Source organism: Pongo abelii, chromosome 18, assembly GCF_028885655.2.
Source record: "Pongo abelii isolate AG06213 chromosome 18, NHGRI_mPonAbe1-v2.0_pri, whole genome shotgun sequence".
In the NCBI taxonomy this organism is placed as follows: Eukaryota; Metazoa; Chordata; class Mammalia; order Primates; family Hominidae; genus Pongo; species Pongo abelii.
This window is the reverse complement of record NC_072003.2, coordinates 64,416,020-64,432,625: the sequence shown is the minus strand read 5'-3', so window position 1 is coordinate 64,432,625 and position 16,606 is coordinate 64,416,020. Positions and strand designations below refer to the sequence as shown.

Below are 16,606 nucleotides of genomic sequence, written 5' to 3'. Positions count from 1 at the left end.
TGGATTAGTGCACGGTATCCAGGGGTTAAAATATGTATTTACCATTCTTGTTGAATAAACAAAACTCTTAACTCATCTTCTTAATTACCTGCTGTGGACCAGGCCATGTTCTGTGTTACAGCAGGGAGCAGCAAAGAAAAGGTCCCCACCTTCATAGACTTTATATTTTGTGAATGATTACCATATGACAGGTACTGTACAAAGTATACACATTGTCTCTTTTTCTCTTGGCACTCTCCCTTTGAGACTGGTCCTAGGGTTTTTCCTTTTGTTTTTTTTTTTCTTTTTGAGACGGAGTCTTGCTCTGTCACCCAGGCTGAAGTGCAGTGGTGTGATCTTAGCTCACCGCAACCTCCGCCTCCCAGGTTCAAGTAATTCTCCTGCCTCAGCCTCCCGAGCAGCTGGGATTACAGGCGCACGCCACCATGCCAGGCTAATTTTTGTATATTTTTTTAGTAGAGACTGGGTTTCACCATATTGGCCAGTCTGGCCTCAAACTCCTGACCTTGTGATCTTCCCACCTCAGCCTTCCAAAGTGCTGGATTACAGGCATGAGCCACTGTGCCCGGCTGGGTTTTTCCCATTTTTAACAGGGCAGTCTGGAGACTTGCAGAGGCTGATTTCCACCTCTAGTGTAGTGAGTTGTAACTCTTGAGCTCTAACCTTCTAACTCCTTCTGATTCCTGAGCCCATCCTCTTAACTGTTTTGTAAGAGCTGGCACTCCTTACCTCCATTTCTCCTGCACACCTCTGACAGCTCGGCTCCTGTCAACCCCGACTAGAAATTCCGAATGGATTCCCATTGTCCATCCAGTAAAGTCCTGATTCCTAATATTGGAATTTAAAGACCTGTCACAGTAGCAGGGCCTCTGCATTGTCTGGCCCCAGAAGGCATGATTCCTATGATGCTGTAGGTTACTGGGGCCTCAAGTTGTATACAGAGCAGCCCTGCCAGCTGGGACCTAGACCTTCAAAATGAGATGAAAACTTCCATCTAGGCAAAGTCACTTATTCTCAGCACAGACTCTCAAGCCCCTGCAGATATGCACGGGAGATCATTTATAGGCTATTTCCAGCCTCCTATTTTATAGAAGGAGATACTTAGTTAACACACAGGGAAAAGTATTTTTTCTAAGTTTGCGCTACGGTTCAATAGCAGAACCTAAGCTAGATCACTAGAATCTTGACTTTTGGTCTAGAGTTATTTTTCTTGTCTCAGTCTTCTTAGAAATTCAGAGAAGAAGGCATTGTCTATATTTGAACAACTGATGCATACAGCTACATTATTTTAGCCTTGACTAGAAGAATCACCAAACTTTTTTCCTCTTGATCATGGTAGTTTACTAGGTTTGCTGTTTTGATGACAAAAGAAATCACTCAAGTGAGTTTACATACAGGAAGCTTGTTGTCATTCAAGGGCATTGCAAGTGATCTCACAGAAATTCAGGAACAGATCAGTAGGGTGGGCTCCATGAAGACAGCTGCTGAGGGAGTCCTTAATTGCCAAGATCTTCAGATGCCATGTGTTCTGCTGTTTACATGACTCAGAGACAGAGGTCACGTTTGTTTCTCTTTAATTTGTAACTGGTTTGCTCTAAGCCTTGATTTCATTGAAACATTCGTCATGAGATGTCACTTGGTAGCTACTCCATTTCTCAAGTGCCTTGTAACCTTCCTATTTTAGTTCCCTCACTCACTGCAGAAGGTTCTTGTTTTCTTTCATTGAAGTTCCCAAAGAAATCTGATTCACCCACCTCATCGTTTTGAACTAGGCTGAAACAATCAATGCTTGGTTTATGATTTAGTTGTCACTGAACTGGGTGTTGTTTAATGAGCCATGGCCCAAAGTGGGAATGGAAGCTCCAGGCATTGGAAGTTGTGGATATGGGAGTTTACTTGCAAGAGGTTTGAGTAGGCGAGTATTGAAATACAGGACCGATACTTTACAAATTTGTCTGCAGAAGTGTAGTCATTGATTCCTTTGTGCTCTTGTACATAGTCCTATCTGTACTGAACACATCATACCATGACTCATCTGCTTAGACAACAGTCTCAGTATTGTTTGAGAACAGTCTACATATTGGAGGTATATTGATGCCTGTATATCCTCAGAGTTCAACCTAGGCCTAGAACCATTGAAAAGTTATTACCAAGTGAAGGAACAGACAAATAAAAAAAGCTTGATGCATATATACTGCTTGGAGACAAAGGGAGGTTTACATATAGGTCTTTGATACCACAAATGACATTACGTTATGTTAAGCATCTGTTTATCATCACCACTTTGCTCTAATCTTCCCTCAGGTATCTTAGCTCATACAAAAGAACAAATGAAAATAAAATCTGTTTCTCTTTCCACACATTCATATAGAGTATTTATTCATAGTCAGAGATGACACTGCAGATAGCGTTATTTTCTGTATGTGTTGATATATGTTATTCATCTTAAGGATCAACATTTAAAAATATTACACCAATAAAAAGGCTGTCTTAAGGACAGAATAGAGTACAAATAATAAGTTCTTCATTGCACACATTGTACTTAATCATGTTATCATTTGAAGATGATTTAGTTACTTAAAGAGATAAATAATCACTGAATGACTATACAAGTTTTAGGTCTGGGGCCTTACATTGGATTCCTGTAATATTTTGTGGCCATGAGACCCTAGGAATATAAAGTCTGATTGTATTTACTTAAAAAATAAGTGGAAGTCACATCTAACAAAGATTATTTTGTATAACAAATGAAATTTTTGAAGCTGAGATGATCCTTGGAGTTGGTCATGCAATCTTCTTGTATTGAAGATTGGGGACCTGGACTTTCAGACATTGATAGCCAGTTAAAATAGTCCAAAGTCAAGCCTAGCTTCTGCAGTCCTGTAAACTTGCATTAGAATTACAACATTGTCAATGATTCAGGGTGTACTTGGGTGGGTTACATAAGGTCACTGAGCCTCACTTTCCTCCTAGATAAAGTCTGAGTGATATATATATATACATATATATATATGTATATATATATGTGTATATATATACATATATACACATATATATATGTATATATATGTGTATATATATACATATATATACACATATATATACACAAATATACACATATGTGTATATATATATACACACACATATATATATATCACACACATATATATATCACACACATATATATGCAGTTGTGGTGAAAATGCAATAAAATAATGTGTACCCAGCCCTGAGCATACTGTCCAGCACTAGAAAAATCAAGCACCTGACCAAGGATAGTATCTACTTTTATCACAATTTAATGTAAATCATGAGTGATGGAACCAGGATTTGAACCTGACACATAGGTAGTGAATGATCTTTCCACTTTCAAAGCAGAACTTCTGTCATTCTCTGTTTCTCCAGAAGCAGAGACTCAGATCTCCACTGAAGCAGTTTTAAAATTTCCACTCACCTTTGCAGAGTGCTGGGGTCTTTGATAAGAGGCCTTATTTGCTGCCTACTTTAACATTTGAATTTGGTATTAGGAATTGGAGCAGCATATGCCATAACCTTTTTGCAGTCTCTGCTGTGTATTTTGCACCTGAGAAGAAGTGATCACCCAAAGCTTATACCTTGCTCCAAGTCTAGAAATCAGGGGAGAAGAATTATTGAGAAGTGTGACTCAATAATTCTTGTAATAGTTCTTCTCCCCTATTCTCTGTGATTTCCACAGACGTGGCATAATTCCTGTGATTTGATTTGAAATGAGAGACCAGCTCAGTGCTGAGTGATGAGATCTGAACGGGGAATAAAATATGCTTGAATTAATTTGCATAATAGAATTGGATTGGTTACAAAGCTGTGTTTGTTGAAAGGGATACCAGAGCCCCTTAGCTCACCAACAAGGGGACTTTGCAGATACAGAATGGGGTTTTGAGCTCTGGTGTGGGCCTTGGTAATATTCTTAATGTAGTAATAACCTGTCTCTAACTATAAATTAGCTACCTGGAAATGAAAAAACAGGTCAGCCTGTCTGATCCTTCCAGCTCTGTGGGGAGGGGACAGCTGAAAAACCAAATCTGCTTGCTTTCTGCTAAGTGCTTTCGTCTTTCATTCTCCACCCAGTAACAATTTCCAGCAGGAGTCCAAATATACTTAAACACCCATATATGTCATTTTCTTTTACGGAGACAAAAGCAGGCACAGCAAGAGAGTTTTATGCTCAAGGCACGGTAGCTTATGACGGGCTATCTGCTCTCAAGATAGAGGGGTGAGCCTTCCCTTTTGAGCTGGTGGCTTTGCACATCTATTTTCCTGTCATGTTATTATTGCTGTGACTTTCAACAACATTTATTTTTCCCTCCAAGCAATATGCTCCCATCATAAAATAAAGTCTTCCTATATGTTTTAGTAGAATCCCAATGCTTAGGCATCCTGGCATACTGCTAAAAAGTGTTTTAATGGATTGTTCAAGAACTACCTTGGGGGTCTTTATTAAAACCAATTAGAACATTGATATATTTCCCTAATTATTACCAACATCAAGCTCTCCTTAGGAGGGCAGCCTCCTATTAATTTTCATGGGAGATTCCTACTAAGTCCCTACCACTGAATACATCAATCAGTTCTCTCAATTATAGAAATATTTAATAAAACAAAACAACTCTGAATACACTTTTCTAACCTACACATTTAGAAATTCTGAAACAGGTATTTAAAATAAAAACCAAAGATCAAATTTTGTGTCATATGTTGTTTAAAGACCTGGTTATACTATGTTATTGATGGTTATTGATGGACTGATGTAATTACATCTTGTTCATCTTCACTTTGGTCATTGATATAAAATGCTTTTTCTTTCTTTTTGGTTTGGATAATTTTTTTTATTATAGTCTACTTCTCCATGCTACCAAAATTTAAATTATCATCATGTTAAGGCTATTGTGTCTATTTGTATTAGTGTGCCTAAATTTGACCTGCAGCCTTCTCTTAGGTAAAATTGTAGAGGGTAGGAATACAAGTCCTCGAACCAAACATTCAGAGTTCAATCCCAGGTCCTTCTCTTGCTGGCTCTGTAACCTTGGACAAATTACTTAATTTTGATGTGCCTCAGACTACTTGCCTGTAAAATGGGAATAGCAATAATGCTAGGTTTTAGGGTTTTTGTGAAGATTTGATGACTCAACTCATGGAAAACATGTCCAAGAATGTTAGGCAGATAACACCTGGCAAATTTTAACTATATTAGTATTTTCATTCTAGTCCTGTTATTAGTATACACTGAGTTCCAATAGTAATTTACTTCCCACATTTAGCTGGCTTCTAGGTTACTGCTTTTTATCACAACGTCCATATAATTCCCTTATGAACTTCAAACTCAAACAAATGACAAGAGTTGTGATTGTTCACTGGTTAAGAATATGGATTCTAGGGCCGGAAGCCATGGGTTCAGATCTCAGGTCTGGTGTTTACTAGAAGCGTAAGTCTGCCTAAGTTGTTTAATGTGTCTGGGACTCAGTTTCCTCATCCTTTAAGAGAAGAATATTCATGGCTCCTATTCATAAGGTTGTTATAGAAATTAATAGATGAGTTACTATTTGTAAAGCTTTTAGAACAGTAGCTAAGGAAAAGAACTTGCTACATAAATTTTCATTCTGAAAGTGATCATTTTTTTTAATTATGTCTTAAAATCAGTCTTATACATACCTAAGATTAACCATTAAAATAACTTTCTGTATCACATGTAGTCATATAAGCATTTAAAATGGTGGACCATTGCTCTTAAAAGCAAATTGATTCAGTATTCTTTCCAAAAGAAGAAAAGAGATAATTTCATCTTTTTAACAAATTGAATGTTATTGTTTATTGATCATGTGGAAACTCTTAAATTCATTAGTATTAAGCTAGACATTTTTTATAAAAGAAAAAAGTTGTCATCTTGTTTCAACACTTCTAGTGTTAGAAATAATTGTGCTTTGCAGCAAAATGGCAGCCAGAAGGAAAAAGTGAAGAAATATCAACTTTAATTAAACCCTTTCTTTCTAATACACTTCACGGCTTATACGCAAGAATAATTTATCACTCTGTGAATGAGCATTTAATACTTGGCATGGTGCAAGATGGGCAGGGATCTTGTCTCACCATATGCTGTTTTCTTTTTCTTTCTTTCTTCTTCTTGAGTTTCCACAGAGACAATGTCAAGTTTGGAGTTGAAATGTGAGATTCAAATCATATATTAAAATTTTATTGACGGCCTGCTTTGTGTTCAGCTGTCGGATATATAAATGTGAATAAGATATAATCCCATCCATTCAGAAGTTTCCAATCTAGTAAGGAGACACTGTATGAATCAGAAGAAATGCCCATCACTAGTTCACTGAAACTCTAATCGTGAATACGAAGCCACTTGAAGAAAATTTTACACAGGCTTCATTTTACAGAGTGAGACAGAGCCTCTGAGAACAGAATCAATGAACTTCCATGGCAAATTAGTGCCAGATTCTCCACCAAATCTCAGGTTTCATGACTTCTGCCCAGAAATCTTTCTGTTGTTTCATATGGCCTCATTTTAGCATCTAACCCCTCCTCTGGGGCCTTCTTTGTGCTCTTTCCACACAGTCGGTTTGGCTTTCTAGAAACGGCATCTGATGTATTATTTAACTGCCTGAATGTAAGGATGAAGTTGTTAAATGATGATGCTGCCTTTTCCATCTTTCTGTCTCTCCCACGTAGCCTTTTATGTATCCCAACGTGTCTGTTTACAACCAATATTAAGAGTTTCAAGTCTCCTATTCCTTGAATAAAGACTAACATAATACCATCCCAACGTATTATTGAGAAAAGTGACAGTCACCGGGCTTTAACTGCACATCTGTGGCCCCCTAGATACCACTTTGCCATATTACAAAGGAAACAGAAAGGTTTGGGATGGTAAAGTGAAAGTTCATCAAAATGGAATGTATCTGTATCTACAAATTATAATTTCACCAATTCTTTTATTTTCTAGGTTGCTGAGGTCAGATGGTTATGGTATCTCACGTAACTTATTTGTTCTCAATTCCCTTCTTGGAGAAAGCACCTCATCACCCTCTTGGGGGCATCTCCATGTTCAAGGCATGGGTACCCTTAGAGTTCCACGTGGCTGGGGAAGCCTCACAATTATAGTGGAAGGAAAGGAGGAGCAAGTCACATCTTATATGGATGGCAGCAGGAAAAGAGAGAGAGCTTGTGCAGGGAAACTACCCCTTATAAACCTGTCAGATCCCCTGAGACTTATTCACTATCATGAGAACAGCATGGCAAAGACCTGCAACCATGATTCAATTGCCTCCCACAGGGTCCCTCCCACAACACATGTTGAATTCAAGATGAGATTTGGGTGGGGACACAGCAAAACCATATCAGACCTTGACCCATTATTTTTCCTGTAAATATTTCAGTAACCATCAGTGGTTTCTTGAGATCTTCCCCTATGCTGTGATACTCTGGGAAAAGAAGAAGGAACCTATTGCGTGTCCAGTTCCCAACTCTGTGTTCAAGCCTATATGGATGCAACAATTCTTGTCATCCTCATTGTTCACATGAAAACATGGAGGTTCAGAGTGATTGATTGGCATGCCCAGAGTAACCCAGATTGTAAAATATGGAAATGGTATTCTGATCCAGGTGCAGTTGACCTCCAAGTCTATGTACCTTCCACTATGCCAAGATTCATGCTGTTTCCTTCTTGCTCCCTTTTTCCCTGAACCATTTCACCCAAAGAAGAGCAAAAAATTAGGTGATGACAGTGATTCCTACAATGCTCAGTAAGTTTTCCAGTTTCATTTAGACCCAGGTGCTGAAACAGAATGTTATCTTCAATATCAATGTGTCATCCTCCTGCACAAGAACTCTCTCAGATTTCCTCACATTGGTGGTGAACTCATCTGATTCTCTCTCTGGAGTCTGGGTGGCACTCCAGAGAGAGAAGGTGATTCTCCAGAAAACAAATGTATGGTTCTAAGAGAGGAGAACAAGCAAGGGGAATTCCTTAGAGAAGAATTAAGTTTTCAGCATGAGAAAGTCCAATGAAGAAGTCCAGAACCCAAGGCAGAAGTTAAGGACTGGCAATAAGAACCAGAGTGCTGGAGAGAGGACAAGAGTGACTGTGGCTCAGAAACCTGTGAGGAGTGTAGAAAGGTGAAAGGCGTTACTGGCTTATCCTCACTGGTATTGAGTGGCTGAGTCATGGCTACTGGGAACATGACCTTGGGCTGGTTGGTAGGATATACTGTTTTGTTTTATTTTCCTTCTCCTAGTTAGTGAAAGCTTGTAAAATATCCTTTCTGAGACTTCCAGGCTAAGCAAGGTAGGATCTTTGGCTTCGTGGATGGATCTTTCCCAGACAAAAGCAAATCTTCCTCCTTGAATTGACACTATACCCTTAACTGATTTACCAAAGAGACCTTAACCCATTATTTCTCCTGTTAATATTTCAGTAACCATCAATGGTTTCTTGGGATCTTCCCCTACATCCCTTCCCTAACAGGATCCATTGCCTGCCCGCCTTCTTCATTACTACCTCCAGGCATGCTGAACGTCTTGGAGCACACTGTGCTTTTGGATGTGATGTTCCTTCTGCATGGAATCCCACACTCTCCTTTGTTATTACAGCAACCTCACTAAAGGATTGAGTCCAGCCATCCATCTTCTCCCTGAACTGAACCCCAGTGTGGATTATATGTTCCTCATCTGGACTCCTTTAATTCCCTGTTTTCTTATTACAAAATCATATCTAAGCACAATTTTGATCAATTATAATAACAGATAAATATGGAGTGCTTACTGTGTACCAGGCATTGTGCTAAGAGACTTACATGCATTACTCAGTGAATCTCAGTGACAGCTTTGTACTGGGTACACTCTTATCCCCACTTCATAAATGAGCAAGCTGAGCTCAAAGCAGTCAGTGAGCTTCCCCAAAGCCCGTAGCTCCCACGTAATAAAACTGATGCCCAGTCCTGAAGGCTTACTGAAAGGAGTGGAAATGAAGTGGGGATTTGGCCTGCAGCTAATCCAACCTCTCTCTGCTTGCAGAAGCTGATTGGGGACGTGGGCAGCCCTGACGTGATGAGCTCAGCCAGCAGAGACATTCCATCCCAAGAGAGGTCTGCGTGACGCGTCCGGGAGGCCACCCTCAGCAAGACCACCGCACGGTTGGTGGAAGGGGTGACAGCTGCATTCTCCTGTGCCTACCACGTAACCAAAAATGAAGGAGAACTACTGTTTACAAGCCGCCCTGGTGTGCCTGGGCATGCTGTGCCACAGCCAGGCCTTTGCCCCAGAGCGGCGGGGGCACCTGCGGCCCTCCTTCCATGGGCACCATGAGAAGGGCAAGGAGGGGCAGGTGCTACAGCGCTCCAAGCGTGGCTGGGTCTGGAACCAGTTCTTCGTGATAGAGGAGTACACCGGGCCTGACCCCGTGCTTGTGGGCAGGGTAAGGCTGCCTTCCCTCAATCCTGAGCTTTCCAACCCACCATTGGAATAGTCGTCTGTGGCCAGAAAGAAACAAAAGGCCCACGGGCATCCAAGAGAGCAAACACCAATGGCTTGAAGAGCCAATAAAACCACCCAAATATTGTACATAATATGTTATTCCAGACTTTTAGAAAGAATAGTAGACTTATCCATGTTGAGAATACTTCTTAGGTTTTTCCATTTAGTTTTATGGAGTTATATCATAAAACTCATATATCATATTATTTAGATATGGGGTCTCTCTCTGTTGCCCAGACTGGCATGCAGTAGTGTGATCACAGCTCACTGTAATCTCAAACTCCTGGGCTCAAGGGATCCTCCTCCTTTAGCCTCCTGTGTAGCTGAGACTACAGGCTCATGCCACCATGCCTGGCTAATTTGTATTTTATTTTATTTTTTGTAGAGAAAAGGTCTTGCTATGTTGCCCAGGTTGGCTTCAAACCTCTGACCTAACTGATCCTCCCTCATCAGCCTCCCAAAGTGTTGGGACTGCAGGCCTGAGCCACTATGCCAGGCTCAAACTCCATTTTGAACGGCTGCTTAATAGCCCATTAAATGTACATAGCCATAATTTATTTAATCATTTTCCAGCTGGAGGCATTTCTCTGACCACACCCTAACCCCAACTTGAATGCTCCTCCTTTGGACCCTTTATCATAGCTTTGCTTTTTGTATTCAATGTATCTACTTATAAATCTGTCTACTTCACTAGACTTCAAGCTACTTTGTGTCAAGGGCAGTGTCATGCTTGTGTACTTATGTCCCGGTGCTAGCCCCAGCTTTGAAGAGATGAATGAATATGTATCAGAAGTTTGGGTGTGGTTTTATCCCTGTTTCCACAGGCATGGTAAAACCCAGTGAGATGACTTCCCATTCCAGGCTCTGTGGTCTCTGTGTATCCATTCCAGAAAAGTGCAAGTGTAGAAAGAGGGTCCAAAATACAAATTCAAGAGAGATTGTAAAATTACCTACCCACTAGCATTTGAGTAAAATATACAGTTATCTTTCAGATGATAGTGACACTAAAACTACAAAAAGATACGTGCGGCCAGCGCAGTGGCTCACACCTGTAATCCCAGCACTCTGGGAGGCTGAGGCAGGTGAATCACTGGATGTCAGGAGTTCGAGACCAGCCTGCCCAGTATGGTGAAACCCCGTCTCTACTAACAACGCAAATATTAGCCAGGCGTGGTGGCGAGTGCCTGTAATCCCAACTACTCCAGAGGCTGAGGCAGGGGAACCACTTGAACATGGGAGGGAGTGGTTGTAGTAAGCCAAGATGTGCCACTGTACTCCAGCCTGGCAGACAGAGTGAGACTCTGTCTCAAAAAATAAATAAATAAATAATAAAAAAGATGATTATTAACAATGCCAGTTAATATTAACAATATTAATAGTATTATTTATTACTAATGCCATTTTCATATTTTTGTTAAAGTATTTTTATTATTTAAATTTAAATTATAATTATGAGACAAAGGCCTCCATCTCAAAAAAAAAAAAAAAAACAAAGATAGATCCTTAGATACATAAGAACTGAAATCCTATCATGTGGAGCAGCTGCCGTGCTAGGCAAAATGTAAACTAGATTAAGATAGCTCCTAACCTCAAAGAGGTCTAGTGGAAAAGAGACGGTTACCTAAGCAATTAAAAAAATAAAAATAAAAAAAGAAAATGAATAATAGAATAATGAGGACATTCAATGTAAATGATTATGAATTTACATGGTAATATTTGGGACGGATGTCAAAGGAAGGTTTCAAGGACAACATGGGAATAACCTGTAACCTAAAAGATGAACAAGAATTATCCAGTGGAAGGGAAAGGGGAAAGAGAGTAGGTTTGAGGGGTTTCTAAACCCTACTGATTTCTACAAAGTTATCTTAATTGTTCTTTTACATGAGAACAGCACTTCATATTCACATAATTGACATACTTGAAGGAGATTCATGTTAGAATCTCAATGACATTGTGTAAGTTTGGAAAAATTTCTTCTTGAAGAGATGTACCAAAGGAATTTTATTCATTTATATCCCAAATGGAAATATGTGGAAGTCGACGTGAGAAATGGAAATGGAAATAATTGGCATATGGAATTCCCTAAGTAGAGGAGACGGGCTGTGTGCCCAGAGAGGAAAAAGAGATTTCAGCCATGGCAAGGGATGTGGAGCTTGAATGATGTGAAGGGCTGTGCATGAATCATTCTGAGATATGAATAGAACCTTCTGCTTTGGGGACTTTCTCAATGGGAAGCAGTGTGTGTGTTCAGGTTGGGGGTTGCAGAAGAAACAGGATCTGGAGAGTCATTTCAGCATCTCTGTGGAGTAAGCAGTTGTCATGCCTACTAGAAGAAAATACAGAAAAAAAAAGAGGGGAAAGGAAAACTAGTATTATTCATGGTGTGTGACCTTCAAAAGCTAGTCATATGAGAATGAATCTGATGTCGGGTTGGATAGGGGAAAAATAAATAATGTGGTTGGTCCTGTGAATCTTTCTTTTGAAATGTGCTGAGACAGTTCCCTAGACATAGGAGGGATGGAATAGATGGTTTATTTCCTAACAACCTTTGATTTGATGACATTCAAGGTTGAGTGCTTAAGATGCCCTGAAAAAGTGAAATTTGGTAAACCATGGACTTTCAGATTTCTTGTGGAAATACAGCCTGTGTCATGCTGTGCTATGCAGAGAGGGAAGCCATTTATCTTTGGAGTTAGGAATTGGCTGTGTATGCCTCAGCAACTGGATCCCTTGATAGCACTGAATGGTTTCTGAAACTGGGTGTTTTTTTTTAATGTGTGTGTGTGTGTGTGTGTGTGTGTGTGTGTGGAGCCTAGTAAGTATCCATGTCAGTTGTATAAATCATCTTTGTTAGACACAAAAAAGGGAAGTTATATCCAACTTTTCAACCTGAAAACAAAGTAGAAAAATAATAGGAAATGTTTTGTTAAATTTTTAGTTATTTGGCTGATCATGAAATAGATCCATTTAATTTTCAAGCAACTTGCCAAATTCATATGTAATATATGAAGGCCTCTAGAAAGATTCAATGTCTGGTCATTCCCATTAAAGTTAGCATTTTATTTATACTTTCTTGTTCCTCATTCGTATGTCTTTGCCCTTAACTTCTGCCAGGTCTGCAGCAGGGTAAATAGAAGAACAAAAGTAAGCCTCCTCTAAGATCGCGGTGGGGGCAGAAATTTTGCCTTCATTAAGGAAACTTGACTGAATGAAGACTGGGGCAATTCTGTTCATCCGTCATAGGCCATCAAACAGCTTTGTATTTTACTGTCAAATGGACTTATTCATCAGAAATGTGTTAGCCATAATTTCACGACAACACATTGTTATGAATAACAAATTCTGAAGAAAAGTCTGTTTATTTTTTCCCCCTAGAAACAAAGAGGACTAAAAACAAAATGGTCTTTGTAATTCGTACCTACAGGTAACTGAGCTGAAATAATTGGGGTTTCACTGAAGCGCTGCAAATCAATTAGATATCTTTGGGGAAATTGAAACAATACAAATTTTTTTAAAATCAATGTATTCAACCTTGCTTTATAAGCAAGGTCTCTAGGCCTTAGTCTCATAATAATCATCATGAGGTAAGGTCTCTAGGCCTTAGTCTCATAATAATAATTTAAATCGAAATAATAAAATACCAATTTTAACAAAAATATGAAAATGGCATTAGTAATAAACAATACTATTAATATTGTTAATATTAAATGGCATTGATAATAATCATAGTTTTTATTATTTAATTTAATTAATTAATTAATTAATTTATTTTTGAGACAAAGTCTCACTCTGTCTGCCAGGCTGGAGTACAGTGGTAAGATCTCAGCTCGCTGCAACCTCCACCTCCTGGGTTCAAGCGATTCTCCTGCCTCAGCCTCACAAGTAGCTGGGATTACAGGTGCACGCTATCATGCCTGGTTAATTTTTGTATTTCTTCTAGAGATGAGATTTCAGCATGTTAGCCAGGCTGGTCTCGAACCCCCGACCTCAAGTTATCCGCCTGCCTCAGCGTCCCAAAGTGCTGAGATTACAGGCGTGATCCAATGTGCCTGGCCTCTTTTTATTATTTTAGATGTCATTTGAATAAAGCTCTCTAGTTTACAATGGGTTTTCTTATTTAGTAGGTAGAACCAAGGTCTTTTTCTCTACTTGACTGCTCTTGAAGCCCACTAGAGCAGTAAAAATAATGCTTACTTTTTCCCCACAAAGGGCAGAATGAGGACCAAGGAACTCGGATTAAAATGACAGCTGCAGAAATTGAGATTGAATAACAAGGCAGCGTGAGGAGTTTTTTGCTACAGGAAAACCAGATGTGATTTTTTTGGGAGACTTGCATGTTTGAAAACACAGAGCAGAGTGAGGGCAGAACAGAAGATGATTGGTAGTTAAGAGACCTAGTTGATTTCTTGGACCTAACAAGTGTGAATTTAGGCAAATATCATCTTATCTCTAAGCTCTGTCAAAGAAGAAAAACTTGGGGATGTTTAAGATTATTTCTGACACCTAAGAAATTGTATACATATCAACCCATGCCACTAGTCCTACCTACCTTTAGCATTAGAGTGGACACTTCTTCCAGGCAGGGCACATCCCCAGATCCTCATACCCTGTGTACCGCAAAGCAGGTCTTCTGGAAATGTCTGATCAGTTGAATTGTTTGTAGTAACAAAAGCCAGGAAACAAGCTAAGTGTTCTTTAGAAAGGACTGCTAAAAACAAACAAACAAACAAACAAAAACATTGGCCAGGCATGGTGGCTCATGTCTGTGATCCCAGCACTTTGGGAGGCCAAGGCAGGTGGATCACTTGAGGTCAGGGGTTCGAGACCAGCCTGGGAAACACGGTAAAACCCTGTCTCTACTAAAAATACAAAAATGAGCTGGGTATGGTAGCATGTGCCTGTAATCCCAGCTACTTGGGAGGCTGATTTAGGAGAAATCGCTTGAACATGGGAGGCAGAGGCTGCAGTGAGCCGAGATCATGCCATTGCACTCCAGTCTGGGCAACAGAGTGAGACTCCACCTTAAAAAAAAAAAAAAAAAAAAAAACCCAAAAGAAAAAATTTTTAAAAAGATAATAACCTCCATACAGTGGATGAGGAAGATCTATAGTTATAAATGTGGAATGGTCACCTGAATTTATTGTTAGAGGAAAAGGATGAGGTGAAGAATGATGTGTGTACTCTGGAACTTTATTGTATAACAATAAACTAGGGCACATATATATCTGTGTAGATTTCTCTGCATATGCATAGAATAGAATATCTCTTACAGGATTCACAAGAAACTGGTTACAGTGATAATCTCTGAGCAGAGGAGAAAATGAAGGAATGGGAGTCAGAGCTGAGGGGAAGACTTACTTATTGCATGAATGTTTGCTTATATGTTTTTAAAAATAAACATACATTTATTTCAAACTATTGACAGATACATTTAGGTTTTTGTATTTTGCATATGCACATATATATGGAGAGAGGTGAAGGGAGAGCATGAATCTTAGAATTAAAAATATATATATTTGAACTCTGGCTTCACTGTTCTTCAGTGTGACCTTGGCCAAGGCTATGATATTCTCTAAGGTTGCCTTTCTCCTGTTGTAAAATGGGGATGAGAACATCTCCGTTTCATGACGTGCGTGTGTGCAGCAGATTGTTGCAATCACTTGTAAGTGAGTTTCCCCACTGTGTTCCTCATGGAATTAAAAATCTCAATTTCTCTTTTTTCCAGCTTCATTCGGATATTGACTCTGGTGATGGGAACATTAAATACATTCTCTCAGGTGAAGGAGCTGGAACCATTTTTGTGATTGATGACAAATCAGGGAACATTCATGCCACCAAGACGTTGGATCGAGAAGAGAGAGCCCAGTACACGTTGATGGCTCAGGCAGTGGACAGGGACACCAACCGGCCACTGGAGCCACCATCGGAATTCATTGTCAAGGTCCAGGACATTAATGACAACCCTCCGGAGTTCCTGCACGAGACCTATCATGCCAATGTGCCTGAGAGGTCCAATGTGGGTGCGTACGGTGTGGGAGGCCTGCTCTGCTTCCAGGCCTGGTGTCTCTGTGGTGGGTGGGCTGAAGCCCGTTCTCCCAAATCAGGAAGTAGAGCTTCTTCTTTATCTTTTATGGCAAAATAACAAAAGGAACAAAAATTCTTTTGTTGCTCTGTAAAATGGGAATAACAATTTCTAGTCTTGTAGGGATAGAGATAATATACATCCAGTCGCTAGTGCGTATTGATGTCTAATAGGTAATGACAATGGTAATATTTGTTGCATGTAGACACTGTGCTAATTAACGACTTACATGCACTATTTTATTTAGCTTTTACAATGATTAATCTTTACAATGAGGAAATTCCAACTCACCATATTTCACATATACGAAACCCATGCCAGAAACAAGTTAACTAATTTCTGTAGGGACATTTGAGCTATTAAATGGATCTAAAATGCACATTTAACCACAGCACTATGTCACCATGTTCAGGAGTAGGTGTATCTTTTTCAACATGCTTGAAGACACATTAAGTTGCTAAAGGATAGCTTTTTGAAGGATTTCTTCAAAGAATTAGCCACCTTCTGGCAATAGCTTTCTTCATAACATGCACATAATGAAACATTTGCATAATGTTTCTTTTGAGAAACATTCCTCATATTAAGAAAGGTTTGTCTTTCAAACAGTGAGTAGAACTGTTCTAATCAGGGAGTGAGTCTGCTTAAAAGAGTTTTAGAGCTCAAATGAATTCAGAATCATTTTACAGATGAGAAAATCCAGCAATAATTATAGGAATCAACCTACTTAAGAAAGGTAGGTTTGACTGTAGAACGCTAAGATCCTTCCACTGTGCATACAGAGCTTTTTATGCCAGAAAATGGTATATTCCTTCTCCACCAGGAAAAGTCAAGTACTTATCAAAAGCCAGCCTGAGCCGTTTCCCACCTTTGTCTCTTCCATTTTCCCTGCCCAGTCCTTCAACCTCTTCGTGTTTAGCCTGTGTATTATAATGAGAAACAACAAATATCAAATAAATCCATATAGAGGAAACAGGAGTGTCAGCAACTGAGTGTCAGGGGTGGGGATGG

The 16,606-nt window shown here is 39.5% G+C and overlaps 1 protein-coding gene across 16 annotated transcripts in view; it reads left to right on the top strand.

The window, feature by feature from the left end:
• The window catches only part of CDH11 (cadherin 11), a 173,049-nt gene that overhangs the window by 108,790 nt on the left and 47,653 nt on the right, over nucleotides 1-16,606 (top strand). For all 16 annotated transcript variants that reach the window (XM_063717331.1, XM_009250780.4, XM_063717326.1 and 13 more), the window contains 2 exons: nucleotides 9,058-9,457; nucleotides 15,242-15,536. In XM_063717331.1, the coding sequence (XP_063573401.1) occupies nucleotides 9,230-9,457; nucleotides 15,242-15,536 (523 nt within the window). In that variant the 5' untranslated portion in view covers nucleotides 9,058-9,229. The remainder of the gene's footprint in view (nucleotides 1-9,057; nucleotides 9,458-15,241; nucleotides 15,537-16,606) is intronic.